The 26,581-nt window shown below is 41.4% G+C and overlaps 1 protein-coding gene across 1 annotated transcript in view; it reads left to right on the top strand.

Moving 5' to 3' along the window:
- The window catches only part of wdfy4 (WDFY family member 4), a 225,644-nt gene that overhangs the window by 47,653 nt on the left and 151,410 nt on the right, over nt 1-26,581 (top strand). The window contains exons 16-30 of the mRNA XM_067972622.1: nt 1,138-1,250; nt 4,341-4,566; nt 7,832-7,908; nt 8,849-9,067; nt 12,114-12,292; nt 13,993-14,224; nt 14,321-14,472; nt 15,356-15,467; nt 18,197-18,387; nt 20,096-20,248; nt 21,467-21,537; nt 23,374-23,535; nt 25,728-25,819; nt 25,933-26,032; nt 26,124-26,329. Of these exons, the coding sequence (XP_067828723.1) occupies nt 1,138-1,250; nt 4,341-4,566; nt 7,832-7,908; nt 8,849-9,067; nt 12,114-12,292; nt 13,993-14,224; nt 14,321-14,472; nt 15,356-15,467; nt 18,197-18,387; nt 20,096-20,248; nt 21,467-21,537; nt 23,374-23,535; nt 25,728-25,819; nt 25,933-26,032; nt 26,124-26,329 (2,285 nt within the window). The remainder of the gene's footprint in view (nt 1-1,137; nt 1,251-4,340; nt 4,567-7,831; nt 7,909-8,848; nt 9,068-12,113; nt 12,293-13,992; nt 14,225-14,320; nt 14,473-15,355; nt 15,468-18,196; nt 18,388-20,095; nt 20,249-21,466; nt 21,538-23,373; nt 23,536-25,727; nt 25,820-25,932; nt 26,033-26,123; nt 26,330-26,581) is intronic.

Below are 26,581 nucleotides of genomic sequence, written 5' to 3'. Positions count from 1 at the left end.
TAAAACAAATGATCTGGTCATCATCGCATTGCTGTTCGTGGGAGCATGCTGCGCGCAAATTGGCTGCGTTTCCTACATTACAACAGTGATTCAAAAGTACTGCTGTAAAGCACTTTTTGGGATGTCCTGAGGTCATGAAAGACACGATACAAATGCAAGTCTTTCTTTAGAACAGCACTTGGTGCTAAAACATTTTTTTAACTGGCCCATGTCTCTTGCTGGTTCTGTTTTTACCTGATAATGAGAGGATAATGAGGGAATTATAGATTGACAATCAGGTGGGTTCCAATATGCACGTGTGATCTTCTCCAATTTTTCTATGTGCTCTGCATGCAAGTGATCCTTTACAGTCAAATCTAATAAGAGTAAAACTTGCCCTATTTGTTGTACGAAGCTGATTTTTACATAAGAGGAACTGTTGAATGGAAATTACAACATTGCAATATAAAACAAAGAAAATAAATTTTAGCCCAAACAAGACCAGTACCTGATAATGGAAGTTATAAGCTTGACATTGAACAATAAAAGTGCTGTTGGTTCCTATTTCTGGCAGCTGCAGTAAAGAAAGACTTGCATTTACATAGCACCTTATCACATCTCAGAATGTCTCAAAACGCTTCACGTGCAATGAATTACTTTGAAGCACGGCAACTGAAATGCAACCAAATACGGTAGCCATTTTTTTGCGCAGCAAGATCCCACAAATAGGATTGAGATAAATGATCCATTAATCTGTTCAGGTGGTGTTGGTTGATGGAGGAAAGTCAGCCAGGACCCGAGGAGAACTCCCTGCTAATCTTCCAATACGCCATGGATCTTTGAGGAACTTCAAAAGCGCTGCTGTAAAGAGCTTTGGGATGCCCTAAGGTCGCGAAAGGCGCTATATGAATGCAAGTCTTTCTTTAGGACAGCAAATTGGAAACTTGGTGCTAAAACATTTTTTTAACAGATTTCACATTTCACCCGAAGAATGTGGCATTTTTATTTCTCATGAAATTTGTCAGAAAACTGTTGTGTAATTATCAGAAACCCTTCCTTTAAAAAAAAAGGAATGCCTCTGCAATAATATCAATATTAGTCAGTAGGGCGATTTATTTTGCTTTTACATTTTACTGCTTGCTGATTTACAATTCACAGACAGTTCTTGCGCCTTGGAGATCCACTGAATTGTGCGGTTGCAAAGACCCAAATACGTGACTCATCTGGTAAACGTCAAACCGCCATGCCCTGGCATCAGATTGATTCCAAGGGTAAGTGCCATGAGATCTTTTACATCCACTTGAGAGGGAAGACGGAGCCTTGGTTTAACCTCTCATCTGAAAGACGGCACCTCTGACAGTGCAGCACTCCCTCAGTACTATACTGAACTGAGATTATATGCTCAAATCTCTGGAGTGGGACTTGAACCCACAACCATCTGACTCAGAGGCGGGAGTGCTACCGCTGAGCCCAGGCTGACACCTATTTACGTTACTTAGTTTTATATTATTGGATAACTAATTTTTAGCACAAAACAACTTTGAATTAGGCTGCAATGGAATTCTGTTCCGAAATAAAATTCCGTAATTTTGCCGTTCATTCGTAAATTGAAGATCATCACTCGTAGAATGAAGAGTGAAGTTAGAAATGTTTTTACACTGAGGGTTATGAGAACATGGAATGCTTTACTGAGGTAGAGACTATAACATCATTTAAAAGGGACTTGGATAAATATTTGAAAAGGAAGAATGTAACAGGATAAGGTGAAAATGTTGGGAAATAGCATTAAAAAGCTCCAATTGAATAGCTGACACTAGCACCAGTGTAATGGGCTGAATGGCCTCCTTTTGTGCCTTGAATCCATGTTTAAGATATCTTCTTTGGTTCACTACGTTTCACATTCATTTTTACAGTAAATAATTACAAATGACAATTCTTGGCAGTGGAGAGTATGACCCTTCTACTGCTCTCCGAAATGATTTGTGTCTTTCTGTGCAGTTAAATGTGCCTCAGTAACTGAAGTAGAGCCCATAGATTTCAGTTGAGTGAGAATGTGCCACAGTGAGTTTAGTTGTTGAAGCTTTAGGGGAGATTCTCTTGGGTCTGTGCCCTGATTCACTGGATCACCTGGGCACAGCTAATATCAGAACATCGGGTGCATCCAAGTGCAAATGTAAAGGAACTCTCTCTCGTTTTCCTTCCATTCATTTAGATGGAGGAAAATCGGGAGTTGGTGGGGAGGTGTTTGTGAACAGGTATGGGTTCTGACCCGCTTGACTCCCTGGTATTTGCTACGTCTAGACAATCCAAGGCACCTGGGCGCAGACTCATGAAAATCTCCCCTGTTATGTCTGAGTGCCCTTACTCGGTGATGATGTCTCCGACGGAAAGCCAGCCTCCAGTAGATTAAAATTATGAATCAATTGATCATGGAATCATAGGAGTTTACAGCATAGAAGGAGATTGTGGAAATGAAAATACGGCAGTCCGCTATAATGGGCAGCCGATCCCCAGTGCCAATCTCATGCCCGGTGGCAAGGCGAAAATCTATCCCACGAACTTCTACGTCCACTTGAAAAGACAAACTGTGCCTTTTATTAATGTCTCATGGCACTTCTGACAATGTTACTGCAATGAAGTGTCAGCCTAGATTACGTGCTTAACTCCTCGAGTGAACTTTCAATCTTAGTGGTGATAGAATAGTTTTCGGACTGAGTCAACTCAGTGAGTTTAACTGGTATCCTTTGTTTATAGCAGAGGCAAAGGCAAGAATGCTACCCAACTGAACCAAACTAACCACGAAGAGGAAATTGTTGGGATTAAGAGTGTGTATATTACTTTAGACAGTCATCAATACCCGAGGCTGGCAGCCTTTTAGAGTTGGTGCATAATGCCAGAACCAAAGGTGACGTGAGAAAAAACTTGTTTACACAGCGAGTGGTTAGGATCTGGAATGCACTGCCTGAGGGGGTGGTGGAGGCAGATTCAATCATGGCCTTCAAAAGGAAACTGGATAAGTACTTGAAAGGAAAAAAATTGCAGGGCTCCGGGGATAGGGCGGGGGAGTGGGACCAGCTGGATTGCTCTTGCATAGAGCCGGCACAGCTTCGATGGGCCAAATGGCCTCCTTCCCTGCTGTAACCTTTCTATGATTCTGTGATTTCAATTTAACAGAGTGCAGATTAAACCCAAATGTCTACATTCTGCCTTTGTCATACCTGGGGAGTTTAAGCTGGGTTAATCTGACCTTTTATTGCACAAAAGATGAATAGAGAGCTTAAATATATGTTTTACTGTTTTCTTTTCCTCAATTTTTGACGTGTTTCGTGAGAAGCTGCAATCCTGCTACCTCACCCTCTCTCCCCTCTCAATCCACGGTGCAACACCCATTTTTAGAGTGCTGTTGAGATCAGGACATCTGTTGCTCAGCGCTGTGCACCAATCATGGGAGGAGCTGCAAATCCTCTTCTGCCCAGGTCCGTACCTGAGCCGTGTTGAGTGGGGAGATACGGAGTGGAAACTGAGCGGTAATGGGTTAATCTGGGAACATGTCATGTGACTCCTGGCTTTTGGCACCAGGCCAAGCAGGATGACGAATAGGAGGTGAAATTAATAAGTGTAACCTTCTCTGTCAATAAAGTAAATTATTATTAAACATAAATGATCTACGTTGTACAATTAGAATTCATGCCAGAAACCAGTGGATTATACAAACATATATCTTGTCCGATAGAATCAATTCCCTTATGCAGACAGTGCTCGTGAATTAATTTTGTTGCACTTTATTTTTTCCGCTGTGCTTGTTCGACTGTTCTTCCTCCTTGAGCCAAACCAGCCTACGTTTGCACTTTGCAAATAAAGAACAGGATTAAAGTTAAATTCCTGTTGCAGATCAAAATAAAGGCCGTTTGAGAACAAATGCGTGCAAATCAGGCGCTGTGCAAATAATCTCAGCAGAATGAAGATTGCATCATTTTTTAACACTTGTAACAATGCAAAAAAAATCTCTTTACCACCTGAATATTAGCGGCAATTTTCATAACTGTATTCTTCAGTATTTTATTTCAGTTTTTGTCAAATGTTATGAAATTTCTTCATCTTGAACATAAAGCAAAAAGGCATATTATAGATTCCTCAATCATGTAAATTTGTGAAAAATAAAAACGATTTTCTATTGACTTAAATGAATAACAGTGGCTTATTCTTCACTAATTAGTCAGTTGGTTATCAGTAATAACTAACTTGTTACGTGCTTGTTAATTCATGTATACAGGTCACTTGTTAAAATGCATTTGATGAGTGCTTTCTATTGAAAACTGTTCTCAATTCTTACGCCCGGCTCTTTTCTTTCTCCATTTTAGAGACAGACTCGGGGCGGAGGGAAAGCTTCACTCGGAGAGGCTCGCTCTATGCAAAGAACAGACCGACACTGTGTTTCAGTTTATCCCGCGTGCCAAGGTGTACAGCAATACCACGGCATCGAGTTGTGAGCTTAGTTTCCATGATGTCTTCCCGGAATTTCCAGCCAACAAAATCATCCACAGCGCCCTCCTTCGCAGAGTTTGATATGTCTGTTGTTGGCTATGGGTATGGAACAAGATATAAATCACTAATAACACAGGCAGTGAAGAGCACGATAGCGACAAACTAACATGGTTACAGATGTGAACCTGTTAGAGGTGTGTTCACCCGTGAGCAGTGCTGTATAGCACATATAAAATTAAATAAAATATAAAATTAATCAATCTGATTTAGGGGAACAATTGAAATTGGCAAAAAAGTTTGGTGTTATATGATTGATAAATAACCAATTGGTACGGAGAGGCAAACATGAAACGTAACCAGTGAGGAAGAAGAAGATGACCTGAGGACCTAGAAAGGATTTGCATTTATATAGTGCCTTTCACATTCTGAAGTGCTTCACAGTCAATGAAGTGTAGTCACTGTTGTGATGTAGGGAAACACAGCAACCAATCTGCGCACAGTAAGGTCCCACAATGAGATAAACGATCAGATAATATGTTTTAGTGGTGCTGGTTGAGGGACAAATGTCGGCTAGAACACTGGGAGAACTTCCTTCTTTGAATAGTGCCTTTTACGTCCACCTGAAAGGGAAAATGGGACCTCTGTTTAATGTCTCATCCGGAAGTGCGCTCTCAATATTGCACAGAAGTGTTAGCCTAGATTATGTACTCAAGTCTCTGGAGTGGGGATTGAACTGGCGATCTTCTGAGTCAGAGGCGAGAGTGCTACCCACTGAGCCAAGGCTGATACCTAAAGACAACTGTCGTAACAGACAGAAGAGATTTTAGTCTAGTGATGGGTTGGATGCTTTTAATCAGTCAGTCAGTTGTGAAGTGACAAGTAGACTTACGACAGCATTTCTAACCTGGCTTTCGTTCAAGGTCTAGCAATCCCAGTGTTGTAATTACAGTTATTAACTTCTGATGAGTGGTGTGTCAGCAGCTGGAGGATCCACAAGGAAGGAAGATTAGAGCTGATGGTGTTTGGCCTTGCTGCTTCTGTGCATTACATTTTCTCATTGAGAAGGCAGGGTTGCCAGCTTTTGCCCAGCCCAAAGCCAGACTGGGGCAGGGTATTTAACAAAAAATGCCATACATATATATATAAAACAAAGTGCTTGTGCATCTATGAGAATCAAACAGCCCTGTTCAGCAGTTTGAAAAAAAAATCATCCTTGGGATGCGAGCATTGCTGGCAAGGCCAGCATTTATTACCCATCCCTAGTTGCCCTTGAGAAGGTGATGGTAGGGCATTTTCTTGAACCGTTAGGGAGGGAGTTCCAGGATTTCGGCCCAGCGACATTGAAGGAACGGTGATATATGTCCAAGTCAGGATGGTGTGTGACTTGGAGGGGAACCCACGGTGTTCCCATGCACCTGCTGCTCTTGTCCTTCTAAGTGAGGGAGGTCTTGGGTTTGGGAGTTGCCGCTGAAGAAGCCTCGATGAGTTGCTGCAGTGCATCCCATACATAGTATGAACTGCATGCGCACAGTTTTCATAAAATAAATTCGGTGATGAAAAACTAGTCGTATTGGGGGTCATTTTCAACTTCTCCGCCTAGGTGGTTACTTGGCGGAGCAGATAGGCCGCCCGTTGTAGAAGCCGCCTGATTTTCATCGCATGGATTTCAATGGGATGAAAGTCAAGTAGATAACAACAACAACAACAACTTGCATTTATATAGGACCTTTAAAACGTTCCAAGTTGCTTCACAGGCGTGTTATCAAACAAAATTTGATACTGAGCCACATAAAGAGATAGTAGGACAGGTGACCAAAGGCTTGGTCAAAGACGTAGGTTTTAAGCAGCGTCTTACAGGAGGAGAGAGAGGTAGCGGAGAGGATTAGAGAGGGAATTCCAGAGTTTAGGGCCTAGGCAGCTGAAGGTACGGCTGACAGTGGTGGAGCGATGAAAATTGGGGATTCGCAAGAGGCCAGAATTGGAGGAATGCAGAGATCTCAGAGGGTTGTAGGGCTGGAGAAGGTTACAGAGATAGGGAGGGGGCGAGGCCATGGATGGATTTGAAAATAAGCATGAGGATTTTAAAATCAAAATGTTGCTGGATCGGGAGCCAATGTAGGCCAGTGAGCACAGGGATGATGGGTGAACGGGACTTGTTGCGAGCTAGGTTATGGGCAGCAGATAACAGGGTGCACTCCCCCAGGTTACCCCCTCCCCCCCAAGGTGGCCAAGTTGAAAATGACCCCCATAGTGTCCAGTTGTCATTCCTCAAAATACTGGGTGGCCATTCCTGAATCAAGGCTCAAAACCAGATGCCTGATTATCCCACGGTGAGCCAGGTGTCAGCTCACGAGGTTTGTGAATATCCTGAAGCAGCAGGCCTCAAGAGGTTGATTACGATTTTCCGGATGCCCCCTACCAAGTTATTTGCCATATCATGGAATACCTCCAAAACCATCACATCCTAATGCAACAGGGGTCCGTTGGTAGACTGCAGTGGGGATTAATTTAGTTTTCTGCAATAAATTTTGGGTGCAGAAGAGATTTACTAGAATGGTACCAGGGATGAGGGACTTCAGGTACGTGGAGAGACTGGAGGAGCTGGGGTTGTTCTCCTTAGAGCAGAGAAGGTTAAGGGGAGATTTGATAGAGGTGTTCAAAATCATGACCGGTTTTGATAGAGTAAATAAGGAAAAACTGTTTCCAGTGGCAGGAGAGTCGGTAACCCAGAGGATACAGATTTAAGGTGATTGGCAAAAGAACTAGAGGCAATATGAGGAAACATTTTTTTACACAGCGAGTTGTTATGATCTGGAATGCACTGCCTGAAAGGGCGGTGGAAGCAGGTTCCAAAGTAACTTTCAAAAGGGAATTGGATAAATACTTGGCGGGGAAAAAAACTGCAGGGCTATGGGGAAAAAGCAGGAGAGTGGGACTAATTGGATAGCTCTTTCAAAGAGCTACCACATGCACGATGGGCTGAATGACCACCTTCTGTGCTGTACCATACTATGATACTATGAAATATATTAATAAGACACGTGTCACTGGTTTGCCAACTTGTCATGGAGTTCCAGTATGGCATTTTTGTGCCATGATCTTGATGTGACAGGTGGAACGGGTACTTCACCATAAGATGGGAGGGAGGATGAGAGGGTAAATCACCCTGGGGATTTGCACATCTTTCAGTGACAGACTCAAGAGCAGAACTGGCTCTTGAGAATGAAGGAGCAGGGATGGTGTGTAGCCCAGGGAGAGCTAAATAACAAAGAATGAAAAATGAAATTAAAATAAAAGGGGAGAATGATCTCAAACGTAGTCAGTTCTTGATCGCAGACCTAACCCTCACTTTAAATGTTTTTTCCAGGTGCTGTTTCTTACCCACATTGGCGACAGTGACGGGGATTATGGCAGAATCTCCAGTAGTTGGTGGGATTGGGGCTGGTATGAAGTATATTTCTATGCTATGTTTGATTGTAACTGCCCTTTTTAGATGGTGATTAGCACTGTGCTGAGAGGCACAGCTGAGATTCTTTAGTCAAATCATTTTCCGTGAAGACTTTTGTACCATTAATTACTTTTACTAATGTTGTTTTATTTCATTTAATTATCAACGCAACACAATCAATAACTGATCGAATGCAGGAAAAGAAGGGCCTATCCATTAGATGTTGTGACCTCCTGCACTACCCTCCCTAATCACCAACTCCTAAGGGAAGCAAATAAAGTGATTTAAAAAAAACTGTGCCCAATTTCAAGAAAAACTCTGGGAAATTCCTCCTCAAATCCCTAAATCAATGAAGCAAACTCTAGGAGACCATGACTCCCTTGATGCATGATTATTACTTAGTAAGGGTGCAAATGAAATGAATAATTATATTGTCGTCCTTTCCAAGGCAGCAATGATCCTGATCTATGTTTTATTGAAATGCGAAACCCTGTTCCTAACCTTGACCCTAATCCTTGTGTCCAGAGCAGAAAACGGCCTACAAATTGGCATTAAATTTGCAGCCTTCGTTCAGTGAGGCAGTAAAAATGGTTGGTGCTGGAAACGGAGAAATTCACAATGGTACAGTAGAGGATGTTCTTCTTAAGTCCTGCTTAAGTACACTACAGAGCAGAGGAAGGTTTGCTGTGTGGCTGGCCTGTGCTGTTGAGATCTGGCAATGTCTGATGCCAACATCATGTGACAGGCATGCAAAAGTAGTGCCATTTCTCCTCTACTCACTTTGATAAGCTCAAAAATTCAGGGAAAAAGCAAACGCGCAAGCCAGTTACTGATTTGTGGTTCAAATTTTTCTAGGTCTTTTCCTGTCCGTCACTGTTCGTATTGTATATGTTTTGACTTCTGCTTTTCTGACCAGTTTTCCATTTTTGTTCTCAGGTTGCCGGGGGTTTCCACCACCTGTTGGCTTCACTTACTCCACATGGTTCATGGTCAGCAGCTTCAGTTCTGCTGTGGACGCCCATCCCATTCGCTTTCTGACACTCTTCCGTCACATGTCAAAGATGGAAAAAGATTTCACTTGTTTGACAATCAGCCTTTCAGTGCCAGAGAATCGTCTGGTCATTTCCACACAGGAGGAAGTGTTTGAACCTTTAGGTACAGTGTTCTATCACTTTATTATAATGGTGAATTATAGAAATAGTGAATTTGTACTTGGTTGTACTATCACTTTATTATAATGGTGAACTATAGAAATAGTGAATTTGTACTTGGTTGTACTATCACTTTATTATAATGGTGAACTATAGAAATAGTGAATTTGTACTTGGTTGTACAGTAGCGTAATTTTGATTTTGAGGAGGGGATCAGTGGGTCAGGGTTCCTGCTCCTCATCACTATCCAATGGATTACCTTGCTGGAAAGTGTGCCTGGGTGGATGGGATTGGACTCTGCTGTGAGGCCATAGTCAAGAAGCCTGGTAATGCTCAACGAGCTGGGCTTACAGATGAAAAATACCATCTAACTGAAATACTGGATGGTAGCTGTTGCCTGTAGCTCAGCAGGTTTTCAGTCGGGGGAGAGCCATCCCTTTACTGTGGCAAGAATTATACCAAGCAACATGGAGTAATTGGTAACCCCTCCTGAAATATTTAAACTTTTCCAACTTTAATATTATTCTGTTCTGCGCAATCATATGTATGAGGGGGGATCTAATATAATTTACTGTTTTAATTTTACTCAGAATTTTGGGAGCAAGAGTGCTGAGATTTCAGTTTATTTTCCATTTCTTTCTCGACACTATTGGATGCTACCTGACAACATGGGTGAGAGACAGGTGGGACTAGAAGGTCAGGGTGAACAAAATGATACATAGTAAGACCCACTCTGTGCCCTCATTCTGGCTTGTATACACAGTATTTAAAAATAGGAATAACACATATCTGCCATAAGCACGTGAACTGTATGTTAATGCGGGGAAAACTGAAATAGCAATTTTTTTTAACTTCTAGACGAAGTCGGGTTAGTGCAGTGTTGGAGTGAAGCTGCCATTTGCCTTACTGCGTCAAAGAAAGAAAGAAAGAACATACATTTTTATAGCCTCCCTCACAACCTCAGGATGTCCCAAAGTGCCTTACAGCCAATGAAGTACTTTTGAAGTGTAGTCAGTGTTGTAATGTAGGAAACGCAGCAGCCAATTTGCGCACAGTAAGATCCCACAAAGAGCAATGAGTTAAATGACCAGATAATTCATTTTGTAGCTATGTTGTCAGTTATTACTGTTAAAGAATTTCTTAGAATAGCAATATATAAAATAATCAATGAAGTTTTTATGAAGATACTGAAGCAAACGTGATCATGGTGTGTTGAATTGTAAGGCCTCACCTTTTTTCTACCCTTAAGGGCACCTGTCCTTTTATTGACCTTTTCTGCTCAAATAATTGATGCTATTTGTGACTTGTGGGTTTAGTGTACTGCACAGTCGATGCCTAAGTGACAATATGGTAATAAAAACCAACCTAAACAAAGCAATACAATGCTTAAAAAAAAAACATGGCTACCTCACAGGCAGTGTGAGTGTGCCCTTGCACAGGGGGTTGCAATGATGGGGAAATGGGGCTGAGGCAGTGGGAGGCTCCATGAGGAAACTAACCTGGGATAGTGGCCCTCAGCTTAAGATGATTATAGATATTGTTTTGTAACATGGAGGGAAACAGCACTAACTTGCTGTTACCTCTGATAGTGAAAATTAGACACTCATTACCTGACTGTCGGCAACCTTGGGTCTGACAGCATTTCAGTCCTGCTCGCCCATTCTTGTGTCCCAAGTTGGTGCTTGTGGCAGTTGACTCCAAGCCACCACTGAAGTCCCTGTAGCCAGATATTTGGAGGTGTCACGACAGCACCAGACTTGTCTCTCAGATCTTCCCTTCGCCATGTTAGGAGCCACTGCAACGTCCTCTCATTGTCTCCATGTTTGTGGTGGTTCAGATTGCAAACACTCAAGGTTTACCCCTCTGTCTGCATTTCTTATTTTGGATTTTATTCCATTCTTAAGTATCCCTGATCCATGATTCGGAGGATGGCCAGTTAACCCGCTTTGAGTACTCTCTACTAATGGTGCTTTTTGGCTCGGTACCAGAGAGCAACCTTCAGAGATTTACATTCCAGTTTCCCTTCCCTCCCCCTGGAGAAAGCTACGGCCTTCAGACCGCAGCTCTTTCCAACGGCACAGCTGAGGCCTGAAACTCGAGGGGCACGATTTTAAAAGGGAAGAACGGGTGGGTTGGGGGCGGGGTATTCAAAATAGCAACCATTTCGGACCTGCCCCCAACCCGGCTCCAATCCGCCCACTTCCGGTTTGCACCAGGGTGGGACAAGGAGGCAGGTTGGTGATGAAAACCTTTCAAGGAGGCTTCGGGCCTCCATTTTTCTATTCCAATTTCAACCCCAGGGGGCCAGGATTCCCAGGCCTTCTCTTTCATGCCACATGAAAGGAGGCGAGAAGGCCCAAGGCTAACAGGTAAGTGCCTAGAAAGACACAGCTTGTAGGCTTGGAGGAGCAGGAGTCCTTCCCTCAGGCCCAACAAGCCTACCTGCAGCGAAACCCCCCCCCCCCCGCCAACCATTGCGGACCCCCGCCCCTGATCCCCGATCCCCACCGTGATCGCAGAGCCTGCCCCAATCCCCGACACCCCCCCAACGATCGCGGACCCCCATGACTGACCCCCGATCCCTCCCCACATGACTGACTTCCCCCCTCATGACCCCCATGCCAACTCATGCCCTCCGTGCCAACCCGTGCCCCCCCCCCCCCCCCCCGATACAAAGACTTACCTGAGCACGTCCTCTCCCTACCTGGTCTCCTGTCTGACAGGCTGGTCTCAGTCAATCAGGCCGGTCAGTCGGATGGCAAACCGACAAAATAAAAGACGTCCTTACGTCAACATTGTAAGGATGTTCGGGAAACCTGTACTTCCGGGTTTCCCGTCCGCAATTTGACCCCCCCCCGCCCTCTTCCCGGCTCGGGGTCAAAATCATGCCCATTGTGTTGGTTTGCCACATTCCAACACAGCATGGTGCAGGATAATTTAAAGAGCTCTCTGTAAGTAGTCGGTGGAAGAAAAATGACTCAGGTTTTTTACTTGAAAATTAATGAAACTCTACTCTGATTATTTGTTGGTGTTGTTAATGTGCACTTTAGATTGGAATGAGCCGAGCCAGCCCCAGCAGTCTTCTGCACTAACCTCTGTTGAGTTCAACATCTCCCAATACTTACTTGTTGGCCAGTGGCACCACTTAGCCGTGGTGCTGAGCAAGGATGCTCGAAGAAACAGCACTGTGCTTGCATGCTTAAACGGAAAAGTCATAGGAACAGCTAAGGTAGATCTAATATCTTCTATTTGGCTTTTAATTTTGAATTGATGTAATTTTTAAAATGTGCGGTTTCTATACATTCATACTTTAATGTTGAAAGAAGTAATCACTTATTGTTTCCTTCGTGGGCCGTTCTAATATAAAAAAAATGAGGGTTTGCAGATGGATCATTTTGTAGCGTTCCTCTCCCTGACATTCAAAGCCTCAAACTCCCATCATCTGAGTTCTTGCCAGGCTCCACAAATCAGTTTCAAAATCCTTTTCCTTACTTTTACATACCTCCTACGGCTTTGCCCCACCTTATGCCGGGTTCCTGCTTCAGCCCTGTGTCCTGGCTCGCAACCCATTGCTTCTCCGACGCTGATCTAGACCTCGTTCCCCATCTTTTTTACCTCACCGTCGACTGTGCTCTTTCAGCTGCCATTTCCCTGGTCTTTGGAATTCTCCCTGCCACCCAAATCCTTCTGTCCTCCCTCCTCCCGCTTTCAAAACCCCTCCAAAAATATTATTTTTCACTTGCTCTCGTGGCTCAATCTCCGGTTCCGCCGTTACGTGTTCTTTCCTCATATTCAGTGTACATATTCTTACCGACTCTGTGAAGTGCATTGAGGTATCTTTTGGACATGAGGAATACCATATAAATGCAAGTTGATTAAATTTAACGATGAACAAATAGCTGTGAACAAATAACATTACAAAGATTAAAAATGTAATATATCTAGTTCCCATACAGTTGGATGGTCTGAGAACTTATAAATTTCACTTTGCACTAGTTGAAGCAGGTGTGCTGTGAAGCAGTGTGGGATTGCCTCTTGAAGATAGTCTCAAACTGAGTGACTTCATAGCAGAATGACACTGCACAGTTATCAATGAGAAGTCTAATCCTTTTTGCATTGATACAAACTCTGTGTTATACTTGGCTTGCAATTCCACTGATACAAGCAGCCTGTATGGAGAACAATTTTATATATTTGCAAAATAAAACTTATAAAGCTTTATATAATCATAGTAATGCAACCTATTAACAGTCAATAATTGATCAAACCTTTTGCCTTCAATCTCTAGTGAGTTAAACTTTGAGGCGTATTTTTCCATAACATTGGCTAGAAAAGATCTGTGAAAACACAGTTGCAATGTATGATTAGTTTAAAGTAATGTTTCATAATACAATGCTGCTTTTAAAAGACCAGTAAATTGCCCATGACATTGTCTACAGCCAGTTGATCAATGCAAGTTTTTTTTAATATGTATAAGATGGCAACAGAGTTGGGAGACTTCAGGAAGTCACTCCACAGAGCCACCTAATGGCCAGAGCCTGCAGCTACATCATCATAATTGACATGGCAAAATTGAATAGAAAATGTTGACAGAAAAGTATGCCCAAAAATCCTGATAACAGAAAGTAGGGTTTGTGGACAAAAATTGCGCACCCGATACAAAACTTTTAATATGAATGTGTGGAATGCTCCAGGGATGCTTGTTTTGAAGGGGAAAATCATCGAAGGACTCTTGTTAGTTAAATGCCAATGTACATATGTATTTTATATTTGAAGATGGTTCCAAATTGAGGTAATATGAATAAAGGCCCCATCTTTCCTCCATCATCAAATTAATAGAAAACCATGAATAGATTACAGTAAAAAAGAAGATCATTTTTTGCCTAATGCAGTGAATTATTTACAGTAATTCTGCTTTGACCTTAACAGATACAGTACATTCAGACATTTCCAGGAATGCACTTTTCCTTGGATCCATCAGCTGTCATCGACGTTCATGGAATTATTGGAACTCCCCAGATATGGAAGCAAAGGTCCTCTTTAGTTTGGCGTCTCGGCCCAACTTATCTATTTGAAGAGGTCACTTCCTTAGAAACTGTTGAAGTCATTTATCATCTGGGACCAAGCTATTTAGGAAACTTTCAGTCTGTTTATTTGCCTGGTAGGTTGATGATATATGGACTCCAAAAATTGAACTCTACTTCTAATGAGAATCTCTTCATTCTCTTCTGTTTAAAAATAATTTCTTATGTTATAGGGGATGATTTGATCAATAAGTCGGTACCTTCAGTGCTTGTGGCAGAAGAGAAGGTTTCCTTTGGTATCAATGTAGTATCATCAACAGTGATGACTGTCACAGATATAAGAAAAAATTATAATGAAGTTGACAGCCGATTAATATCAAGTGAGGTATGTTCACTAATTTTGTTTTACAAACTACGCTACGGTTATTAAATTGAAATTCTTTAAAATTGCACAGCTGCAACTCGTGAAGGCCACTTAGAAAAGGAATTGAAAAGTGGGACTGGGACTATTTCCTGGAGAAGGCTAAGTGAAGATTTATAGAAGTGTTTAAAATCCTGAAGAGTTTTGATAGACTAAAAAAGGAAAGACTATTTCCTCTGTTTGGGGAGTCAGCGAAGAGTGGTCACGAAGAGTGGTCATCAGTTTAAAATTGTCACTGAGAGAGTGAGAAAAGACATTAGGAGAGATTTCTTTATACAGTTGTTGGAGCATGGAATGTTTTGCCACAGGGAATAGCTGAGGTAGAGCCGACTGCATCTTTTAAAGAAGAATTCGATAAACATTTGAAGCAGAGGAAGATACAGGGATATGAGGAGAGGGCAGGACAATGGGATTAGTTTTAGATTGCTCTGGCAGTCTCTTTCTGTGCAGTAAACGTCTATTTTGCGATGTTCCCAGCAGCTATAGTGCCTTTAACACTGTTCATTTTCTAAAGACTAAAAAGGACTGAATATCCGATTGGCTCCTTTTACATTAAAAATCTCTGCTGTTTGGAAGTTGGTTGGAAAGGCTTGGTCTATATGTTTGGGTATGCATGTGTGGAGCTTTGCCTTTCCACATCCCAAAGCAATGCCAACAGACAGAGCAACCACCCCTCTCTGCTCACATCATGGTCAAGTGTGTTGAAATAAGCAGTGTAACATCATTAGATCTCCAGGAACGTTTTAATTCTACTCCCTGATATCCAACTTCAGTGAGGGCTCAAGACTTATTGAAATGATCCCAAATTTCGTGTTGCAATGATTTTTTCCCCTTTGTTTTGGTGCAGTTGGGAATTTCGTCTCGAGATGATGCAATGCCCATTGTTCTGGCAAAAAATACTGCCAGCCATCTCCCTGGTCTAGCCCGAACAATTGGGGCACCACTTGCAAGCTTCTTTGGTAAGAAACATAAGATCATTTTAATGTTTTAAAAAAAGTAAGAGTGCAACAAAGATAGATGTATAGTAAATTTAAAAATAACTTTTCGTCAGTTATCTGGGATGTTGCCCATTATTATTTACATCCAACCCAGCCCACACATCTCATAGAAGGGCTTTTCCTCTCTCTCCTTCTGCCTTGAAAGTGTTACCTCCTGCTGGGTTGCGGTTCCACAGTTACCAAGTGGACATCCTTCATGTATGAGCTGAGACAGTGAGTGTCATCAGGCTATTCAACTTTCGGGCACTTCACAGCTGAGATGCATCCTGTCCTCAACCTATCACTACACACATGCACTTTCCAGCATGTCTAACTGGGTAGCGGTCTAACGTGGGCACCCTGGGCCAGAAATGCTGAGGTCAATAGGAACGCCCTCACTGTCACTCCAGTTGAGTTTGGTTAATTCAGCACGTTACAGGAATGGAACCTGGGACTGTCTGATCACCGTGGTTCAGCTCCAAGCTGTAGGGGGCATTTATGGTATTTATTTAACCCGTGGTGTGGTTAAACTTGTGGCTCGGTGGAAGCATTCTCACCTCTGAGTCAGAACTTTGTGGGTTCAAGCCCCACTCCAGAGACTTGAGCACATAATCCAGGCTAATATTTCAGTGCATTACCGAGGGAGTGCTGCACTGTTGGAGGTGCTGTCTTTTGTGTGAGACGTTAAACCAAGGCCCTCTCAGTTGGACAAAAAAGATCCCGCGGCACTTTTCGAAGAAGAGCAGGGAAGTTCTGGCCAATATTTATCCCTCAGCCAACACCTGAAACAGATTATCTGGTCATTTAACTCGTTGCTGTTTGTGGGAGCTTGCTGTGCCCAAATTGGCTGCCGCATTTCCTACAACAGTGACTACACGTCAAAAGTATTTCATTGGCTGTAAAGCGCTTTGGGACGTCCTGAGGTTGTGAAAGCCACTATATAAATACAAGTTCTTTTTTAAAACCTATTTCCTATGTCTTTCCTTCCATTTATAACTTTAGAAGAAAATGATGTTTAATTACTTTATTATTTGAGCAGTCACGTTGTAGCACTTGTAGGTAGGTGGATCATGGTTGGGGAGAGCCAAGCATTTGCACTTGGTCTGAAAATAGTCATTATTTGTATGTGCCACTAAAGAACAATTTTGTATTGGTGAATATCTTTCAGTATGGCAGTTTGCTGGGAATATCTTGGCTAAATTGTCACTCTGGCTCTATGCCGCCTCGATTACCATCAGAATGGATACAAGGGATTAACAAATGGCTCGGTGTAGAACTATTGCTGAAGGATTGACAAGAGCCCGAGAGCTCACGGAGATTGATAAGGGAATCATTTTGAAGATAATCCTCATTATTTATTTGATTGCTATAATTAGTCCTTGGAAATTGTTCCCTTTGTCTTTTGAATGAGGCGACAAACCAAAGCCCTATCTGCCCTGCACGACTGCACGGGGCCTGATAAGGTCCCTAGGTGCACTTTATAATGAGCAGACCTACTAAAGGCTGAGGTCCTGGACAAATTGCCCTGCCTAATTTCTGTATCATTATTTACCCCATACTGTGACAACATTCTGTTATAAACAAGTCATCAGAACCATTTAGGCCTTTCTGCTGAAATATTTTGAAAAGGTTTTTTTTATTGTAGCAATCACACTGCGTTCTATTCCCTTTTGAGTAAATCCTTTAATTAAAAAAACAAAATATATCAATACTTTACCCTGCACATACCAATTTATAGCACTTTTAATATTAAGGTTTCCAGTTATATTGTACTGTAGTGCCAGCTTGGCTCAATGGTAGCATTCTTGCCTCTGAGTCAGAAAGTTGTGAGTTCAAGCCTCACTCTAGGACTTCAGTATGTAATCTAGGCTGATGCCTCAGTGAAGAACTGAGGGTGTGTTGCATTATCACAGGTGATGGCTTTCAGGTGAGGTGTTAAACTGTGGCCTGCTCATGTAGATGTAAAATGTCCCACAGTACTATTTGAATTAGACCGAGGAGTTCTTCTGGTGTCCTGGCCAACATTTAACCCCCAACCAATGCCGTTAAAACCAGATTATTTGGTCATTTATTAACATTTTTGTTTGAAGGACCTTGCGGTCTGTAAATTGGTTTCCATGTTTGTCTGCATAACAACAGTGACTGTACTTCAGGGAAAAAAATTGTTGTCAAGTGCTTTGGACATGATAATGTGCTGTGTAAATGCAAGTCCATTTTCTAGTCCAGAGCATCTTCAGAAATGTCATTTGTTAAAACTTGACATTGTCTAATGGCTTGGTAGATCTAACAGTCTTAGCCCATAGCTTAATATCCTAGAAAAACCTGTTCCCAGAGTTTGAACTCAAGTAAACTTTTGAAAGTATCTTCCTTTGGTGGATCAGTCCCCCACTGGGTCAGGGTAAGAAAAACATGGCAGGGCTGGTTCCATCCTGTAGAAATGCATCTGCCTTCAGACTATCACTGAGTGGCATTGATAGAAACCATGAGAATGCTTATGGCTTGTACTGCTTTGTCTGGCCAAGGCGAACATATGATAGAAAGGCAGCAGTGAAAGATTGAAACAGCTCCTGTACTTACCATGCATTTTATTCCATCTCTGGTTCCATTTGAAACAAAAATAAAAGATTGACCTCTTGTGTAGTATTGTGTTTAAAATTTTGGTTTGAATATTGTAGCGTGCGAACGCTCAACTGTCCTGATTTATCTTTCAGGAGTCAGAACATTTTTTTCAAACCCTGCTGCCAACTGTTTGCAGTTCATCGGTGGTCCTGCTGTGATATTAGGCTTGGTTGCCATGGCGTCTGATGACCATGAAGTGTATGCAGCTGTTAAGGTTCTGATTTCTGTTCTGAACAGCAGTATGCTGTTTGAAAAAGAGATGCAACGCATTAAAGGCTACAGGGTAAAATGACCAATTTGGAGATGATTAAAAGTGTATTGGTAGCCAGTGTTTTGAAATTGTCTTATGGAATTCTATTAAACGCTGTTGATCCTTGAAGTTTATAAAATTTCAAGAGGTCAGTTCAATATTTGAATATAAGTATCAGTTGATTTTTAACTGTGCAAAACATTGGAAATGTTCTGGTATCAGTTTGCTTGCATAAAACATGTATTTTGGACAAGAATGATACGATATTGAAAACAAGTCAAAGAATGATTGACTTAAGGATCTTGTCTCTTTATAACCTAAACAGAAAAGAATAAAGCCAAGTTACTGGTAAAATGAAGGCAAGATCCAACTCAGTATCTTTGATTATATAAACTAAAGAATGTTGCAAGTTGTTAAATTACTCACTTTAGTTACTCAGTTCAAATCTCGAGACACTCGCCTTAACAACTACATGTAGGTGCTAATGCTAGTCAAACATTCCAAACCCCTAGTTGCTTACCTATTGTAACGATGCTGAGGGACTAGACTGTGGGAAGGTGGAGATGTGGCTCCCCCCCACCTCTGGGAGGGGAAAGTTGGGTACATAAGGCAATGTCCAGGAGGTTCTGTGGAGAGGAAGGTAGAGAGGGGCACGGAAGGTGAAGTGCTGTTGCAGTTACTGACTTGTATAATAATTCCTAATTATTATTACATGCACCCTGTTCTATAAACATAATGGTATTTGTAGTTTTATCTGGAAGATCCTATTACATGTTACTTCATACTAGCAATTATAAATAAGCAGATTAAAATAAAGCAACTTATTGGCGACCAGTGTTGAGGGAAATGATAAACACACCTGACTATAATGACCCAAGTGGGAAAGATGCACTTTATCTGGAGAGAATGATCTACATCAGCTTCACTTTTCCTACTATCCAACTATTATATTGGGATAAAGAAAGCACTCGCATTGAATTTTGTTCCAAACTCAATTCATTCTTCCAAGAATAATGAGATGAGGAAAAAGACTACAGTCTGGAAGGAGTAATGATAAATAACTGCTACTGCTGCTTGCTTGGCAGCTTGGTCAGCCTCAAAACAAGACATAAGCGTCTCAAAAGTAAGGTATTAATAAACTAGGTCTTCTGTTGTAATGCACAAAAGAGTGAAAAACTTGTCAAATACCATCCAAATAACCATATGCCATCCTTCTACCATTCATGTCATCGATTAGAGGAACTTATATCTGCTATGCCACAATCTCTGTATCTTAGAGTTATTGATGTCACAAAATGGCCCAGAGCGCCTGAAATTTTGTCCTTGAGGAACTTATTTGTTGCATTAAATCAGTGGGTATTTAAGTTATTTTAGTTAAAAATCAAAGCATTCTATATGCTGGAATATTTAGTTTTTTTTAAAAAATAGAAATTATTACACAGCTCCATCCAATCTACTTCTGATAATTCAAAGTTTTAAAAAAAGTGAATTGTCCAAGAATTTGAATTAAGCAAGATAAACAAAACAGGTTAGCGGGAAGTTAGTGCTAAAAGGAATTTTGAATTGTCAGATAATTTGAATTAAGAGTAGGCTGTGTGTAAACTCCAGTTGCATTTTGCAAATGACGCCAATTTTGTTGAGTTGTTAAATGACCTTTAACTCCCAAATTGTGCAGTTGGTTTACAACCTGTCTTGTTGTAGTGTAACATATGTCACACTCAGCTCTTTATATTCCTTATAGCTTTTAGCACTGCTGCTAAAAAAGAAGATCCAATTGTTAAATGTCAGGATCTTTCAACTTATACTGACTATAGCTGGAACTGTGGAGCTGGGCCGAGGCACCTCAACAATTCAGAACTACTGTGCTTTCAGAGACCTCCTCTGTGATTTTGAGGTAAATGAACTTTTAAAATATTTACATCTAAGCCTTGTTAATACGTGTTGGTAGGCTGTTCAAATGTGAAGGTCATCATGATTGAGATTGATCCTGGTGTCCACACATACGCACTTTGATGCAGGCCCTTGGCGACATCATCCGAAAACACAATGCCAGGTTCCACATGTACGCTGACAACACCCAACTCTACCTCACCAGCTCCTCTCTCGACGCCTCCACTGTGTTTGATTTGTCCTACTGCTTGTCCGACATACAGTACTGGATGAGCAGAAATTTCCTCCAACTAAATATTGGGAAGACCGAAGTCATTGTCTTCAGTCCCTGCCACAAACTCCGTTCCCTGGCCACTGACTCCAATCCTCCAAGATCTCTGCGCTGCTCCAATTCTGGCCTCTTGCGCTTCCCTGGTTTTAATCGCCCCACCATTGGCGGCCGTGCCTTCAGCTGCCTGGCCCTATGCTCTGGAATTCCCTCCGGAAAACTCTCTCCTTTCTACCTCTCTCTCCTTTAGAACGCTCTTTAAAACCTACTTTTTTGATCAAGCTTTTGGTCACCTGTCCTAATATCTCCTTATGTGGCTCGTTGTCAAATATTGTCTGATAATGCTCCTGTGAATCGCCTTGGGTTATTTTTACTAGGTTAAAGGCGCTATAGAAATGCAAGTTGTTGTTGTGTCACTGGATAGTCATCAGGATCAGACACCTAGCTGGTTTTTCTTTACCCCAGGGACACTGAGGAGTTGTAGCACCCCAACTGTCAGCCTTGCTGAGTTCAGCTCGCTCAGCATAGACTTGGGTTCGGAGCAGGGACGTTCCTTGCTCTATATGGCCGAATACCGCACTAGATGACACACCAACCCAATAAGCCATCTATGGAGCTAAGAACTTGAAAAAAATATTTGTGTGTAAATTACCGATAGACATTATTGGGGTGAAATTGACTTTTGGTGATAGCGAATCAGCAGCATGTTTTACATCCCACCTGATTTACTTTTCCATTAAAAACAGGCTGCCGATTGGCCATCACCCATTTTGCATTACCGCCAAAGTCCAATTTCACCTTCGATTACTGCATTTGTAGCACCTTTTTTGTCTTTAACTTCCTGTAGATTAATCCAATCAGTACAATAGTGCACACAGTTCTGGGCCAGTTTATATCCACAGCACATTACGCTGTTTTCTCATTGTCATTAATGGAATTCTATAATTTTTTAAGATCTGGCTGAATGCTCCAGAGAAGCTTGATCTGCTACTCCTTCGACATTTTGTGGAACTTCTCAAAAGCAGGTAACCACACACAGATCTGGAATCATTGCAATCTGATTGATTTAATGAAAGCATTTACATTTGTATTATTTTCAGGGACACTGGGGAAAGTGAATCACTGATCTATTATATGCATGTCTATAAAACATGAAAATGGTTAAATCCATCTTTTATTTTTGAATGTGAAAATATTGCTGTTTGCTTGTTCTAAAACACTTTCTAAATCAATATAATTATGTCTCTATTCCAACTGGGAGTGATTTTAAGGAAGGGCGGATGAAACATGACTCCTTCCAGATGACGCTGCTACAAAACTAGCTGCTACTTCACTAAGGTTCTTTTTTTATGTTAATTCTCGGGATGTCGCTGGCAAGGCCGTCATTTATTGCCCATTCCTAGTTGCCCTTGAGAAGGTGGTGGTGAGCCGCCTTCTTGAACCGCTGCAGTCTGTGTGGTGATGGTTCTCCCACAGTGCTGTTAGGTACCTGACTTCCAGGATTTTGACCCAGCGGCAACGAGGGAACGGCCAAGTCCAAGTCGGATGGTGTGTGACATGCACCTGCTGCCCTTGTCGTTCTAGGCGTTGGAGGTCGCGGGTTTGGCAGGAGCTGCCGAAGAAGCCTTTGCGTCTTGCTGCAGTGCGTCCTGTAGATAGTAGACACTGTAGTCACGGTATGCCGGTGGTGGAGGGATTTGATGTTTAAGCTAGTGGGTGGGCTGCCGATCAAGCAGACTGCCTTGTGACAGGCAAACCCACTTATTGTGGGGAAACCAAAATAATGGTTTGGAAAAAATTATTAGTATTGGTAATCAGCAGTCAATTGATAATTCTAAAAGGTTCTTAATGTTAATGGCCGATTATAATTCTGTTGCGAGACAGTATTCGTTGGCATTCAACCGCATGTCAGACATGTACCAATCAGTTCCACAATTTAGGAAGGAACTCCCCCAAAATGGAACATGCATTGCTCTTTCAGTACATACAACCAAGCCAACAAATCCAATGTACCAGCATAGTCCTCCTCAAGCTCTGCTATGGAGTGTTCGAGAAAGTTCTGATCATGATCTGGGAGCACGCACTGACGAATTGGAACTTTTCGATTGAAAAGTCAATGTTATACCTGAGTCAGCCAATAAAACATGGCATTCCATTGGAAGCATGTCAGTACATGACTGAGAGATATATTTCTTTTATTAATTTTTCTTAAACTAAAATATCTTTATTTTATGAAGTCACTGTACAGTTTGCCACGGAGGGTTTACAGAGGAATGCATCGGTACATTGGGATCGTCAGTCTGCTGCATGTTGGGAACTTGTTTTGTTTGGGGGTTTGACAGCTGTCTCTGGGGTTTGGCTGGCACCCCAAAGAAGTCAGAACGGAGTTTCTCCACAAAGGACAATGTGCCAACCCTAGCAGATGTGCAAAACGATTGATATCCTCTGACTGAGTGAAACAATGCTGAGAAATATCAAAGTGGGTGATATTGTTTGGGGGAAAAAAATCAAAAAGGTAGAAAAGTATAAAAGGTAAAGCTGGTGCTTCACTGTTCTTGAGGAGGAAATCTTCAGAAAAATGGTGAATTGTCATGTTTTACTTTTTACCCTTTTTCTGCCTTATTGATTTTGTTTTACGTTTCTTGCCTCTTCCATTTTGGGCCAGTTTGCTGTTTCTCTTAAACAATTATTCTTGATGAGAAACCATTAAGGATTACTCCTGCTTCCTGTTTGTCTTATGACCGATGGGTTGGGATTTGGTGATATCGGTCCATGGCTGAGTCATGCCATGGAGCTCTTGGTTCTTAAATTCATATTTTGTAGTAAATATTCACCTCGGTGTTTTTGTGTTCCTCCTACAGTGATGGATACAGAAATGCTGAAGTCATGCACAGACTTCAGGTGGCACCGAGACTTGTCTTTCTCCTGAATGACCCAAATAATACCAGGTCAATGGTTCATGTCATATGTACTATCCTTGCAGGCATGCTGAAAAATTTCTTTAACACAACCGATCTTCTAAGGTAATGCTTTAAGGGATGATTTTATGAAATTGTGCTCCCAAAGCAGATGCTCTCCATGATATTTTGTCCAACTGATGGAAAATTTTCCATTGGCTTACCCCTTTCGTTTCTTGCTTTTCGCTTAGTCCCATGAGTAGAAGAGTGTACAGAATTAGAAGATCAAGTTTGCCCTGTTTTCTTTCATGCACAAGATCTGTAGAGGAGGACAAAAATCATCACCCAGACTCCCCACTGGCTTTTGACTTACTTGGATTTCCCCACTCTCGACATTACTTGATTCAGACAGATCCAATATCAGTAGCACCTTCTGTCTTCGATGGAGGCACAAACCTGACACAGCATCCTCGGAGCCTACATTCAATGGAGAAGTCCAACCCAACCAAGCAGGATTTTTCTTTCTTCATTCAGTGGGGAATGCCCTTGAAACATCTCAGGAAGTTTCCAATTAAAATAAAGCTTATAATACCAAATGGAAGAACAGAATTTGCCATGTAAAGGGGTTTTGCTTGAAATCTAGCCAGTGCTTTAATAGACCTGAGATGTTGGAAGTAGAAGTGGAAAGAGACAAAGGTTCCACTCTGAGCAATGATGGCCTTACTTTATTGAGTGCATAAGCTTGGAAATTGCTTTGTGTGATGTAAATGGCCCAGATGTTCCTGGGACTTGCACCATTCTAATGGCACATCTACAGTGTAGGGACTCTTGAATGGTGCAAAAGAAAGGAAATTATGGAGTAAGTGACTTACACCATTAATTATGCCAATCCATACTTTCCTGGGATTTCTGTTTGAAAGTAATTATCATAGCTCCACCCCCATTAAAATCAATGGCGATTATGATTTTCCTGCTGTCACTTAGACTTAAAAATAATGGTGCTGGAGACCTGGCAATGGTGCGATTAATTGACCTTAAATGCATCCTCTGATTGCATTAAAATCGTGTCATTGCTGTGTTTGCTGATTGGGACTTGTTGAAAGACAAATCCATAAGCGTTACATTGTCATGTCAATAAAACGATTCTTTTCTTTTTAAGTATTTTTTAACGATGTTTCCTTTTTAAGCAATTATTGTTGCTAATCTGCTCCTTTAAGAGTTAAAAGGTCCCTCAAGAATAAATATATGCCTCAAAAAGATAATTTAACAATTGCGTAACAGAAAGTACAATGGCCAGTGGCTGCGCTGCTTCTGATTTGCAGCCGTGCTTGCTGCAGTGTGCTCGAATTAGAAATGCAGGAAAATGCAGAGTAAGTTATTGAGTGCATGCGAGATGGCGAAACTCACGGTGTATGTCGCCAATCTCACCGTTGCAGGAAAATCTGAGCCATTGTATTTAGTGAACATGTTAACACCTATTATAATAATGGACAAAGTCATGTCGTTCCAAGATATGAAACACTTGGATGCTATCATCGTGCTATTTTTAGCGTGGACATTGTTTTAAAATGTAGGATTGCAGACGTAGTCAACTGTTCTATAGGGCCAACAGACTACCAGAAACTCGGCACTAAATGAGCTTTTGTTTTAAATAGTGTTTATGGATTTTGCACATTATTATCTCATTCATTCTGAGCAGATAATGATGGATCCCTCGCATCCAGTTAGATTTGTGGATTCAAATGGTGTTTCAGATAGGACCCATTCTGAAGAAGGGTCTCTCATGGAATATTAACCTAGTTTCTTGTTCAGATGCTGACTGACAGTAAGGGGACAGTAGCTTTGTGGTTATGGTACTGAACTAGCAATCCAGAGATTGTGAGTTCATAATCCCACCATGGCAAGTTAGGAAATTGAATTCAAAACAACCTGGTCATTTGTGGAAGCTGCTGGATTTCAGCAACATCCTTAGGAGAAGAGAACCTGCCACATGTGACTCCAGTCCCACTCTTACTGCCTTCAGGGCACCTATAGATTGGGAATAAATACTGCCTTCTAGTGTCTCCCACATCCCAAGAACAAATATATTTTTAAAAATCTGCTTTTGTTTCCGATTTCTCGCGTTCACAGTTTATTATAAATTTTTTTCTTAAAGTTGAGTCAATGTGGCACAATTCAAGTGAGATATGGAAAGATAACATTATTTCTTGGCTGCCAGTTAAAATGACTGACATAAATTGTAATGAAACATAGTGGTATAATTAGAGACATATTTGAAGGTTAATTACTATTGAAATATTTAATATTCTCTATTGAAGGATTGGATTATTCCTTACTTACACTTTGCCTCCAGCTTCCATGAATGAAAAATGTATTTCACTAGAAAGAGTTTCTGATACATCAATAGATGGTAAGACTTTTCTAATTTATTTAAAACAATTATATTCCAGAAAAGTGCACTTTGTGCCTTGCACAAATACTAAACCTGATCTATCTTACTCTTTATTTCTTTGTTATTTGAAGTCATAAATCAAGTATCTGGAAGGACGATATGGCTAAGAAACCAGCTATTGAAGACACTGTTAGATGTTTTTAGTTGGAGTCGTCGTAATCTGAATTTTAAGTAGGTATTCTCTTGAACTCGTTTAATTTTATAAAACTAGCCTCTTCTCCTAAGCTAAATGCTCTCTTTTTTTAAAAATTGTTTCTGTCAGAGATCAGGAGAAAATATTTACGTCCCTGGGGCCTGACTGGTTCTTTCTCTTCATGCAAACGCACCTTCATCCCACCACTGTGATCCTGAGTACAAGATTGCTGCTTTACTTCCTGTACAATCCAGTCCTATTGACCAAGTTCAGAGATGGCATGGCAGGAAATGTATGGCTGAAAAACAGTACAGGAGAATGTAATATCTTAATGGGTATGTGTTAATGTATATAAAACTAGAGCTTTCATCTTAAGACCACAAATCATATTTTCTTATGTACTCCTTTTCTTTCATTTCTTTTATTACCCTGTGAATTTTCTTTCAATCTGCACTGTTTTTGACACTTGGATAACTTCCGTGTCTTTACACTTTCACTCTCTCCAGAAGGTTTTTCTTTTAAACCTCTCCAGTGAGGGTTAAAGTTAGAAAGTTACAAGCACAGCCCTGACAAGGTCAGATTTCTGG

Source organism: Heptranchias perlo, chromosome 36 (genome assembly GCF_035084215.1).
Source record: "Heptranchias perlo isolate sHepPer1 chromosome 36, sHepPer1.hap1, whole genome shotgun sequence".
Lineage (NCBI taxonomy): Eukaryota > Metazoa > Chordata > Chondrichthyes > Hexanchiformes > Hexanchidae > Heptranchias > Heptranchias perlo.
Note: the sequence above shows the minus strand (reverse complement) of the source record. Positions and strands in the feature narration are given on the sequence as shown.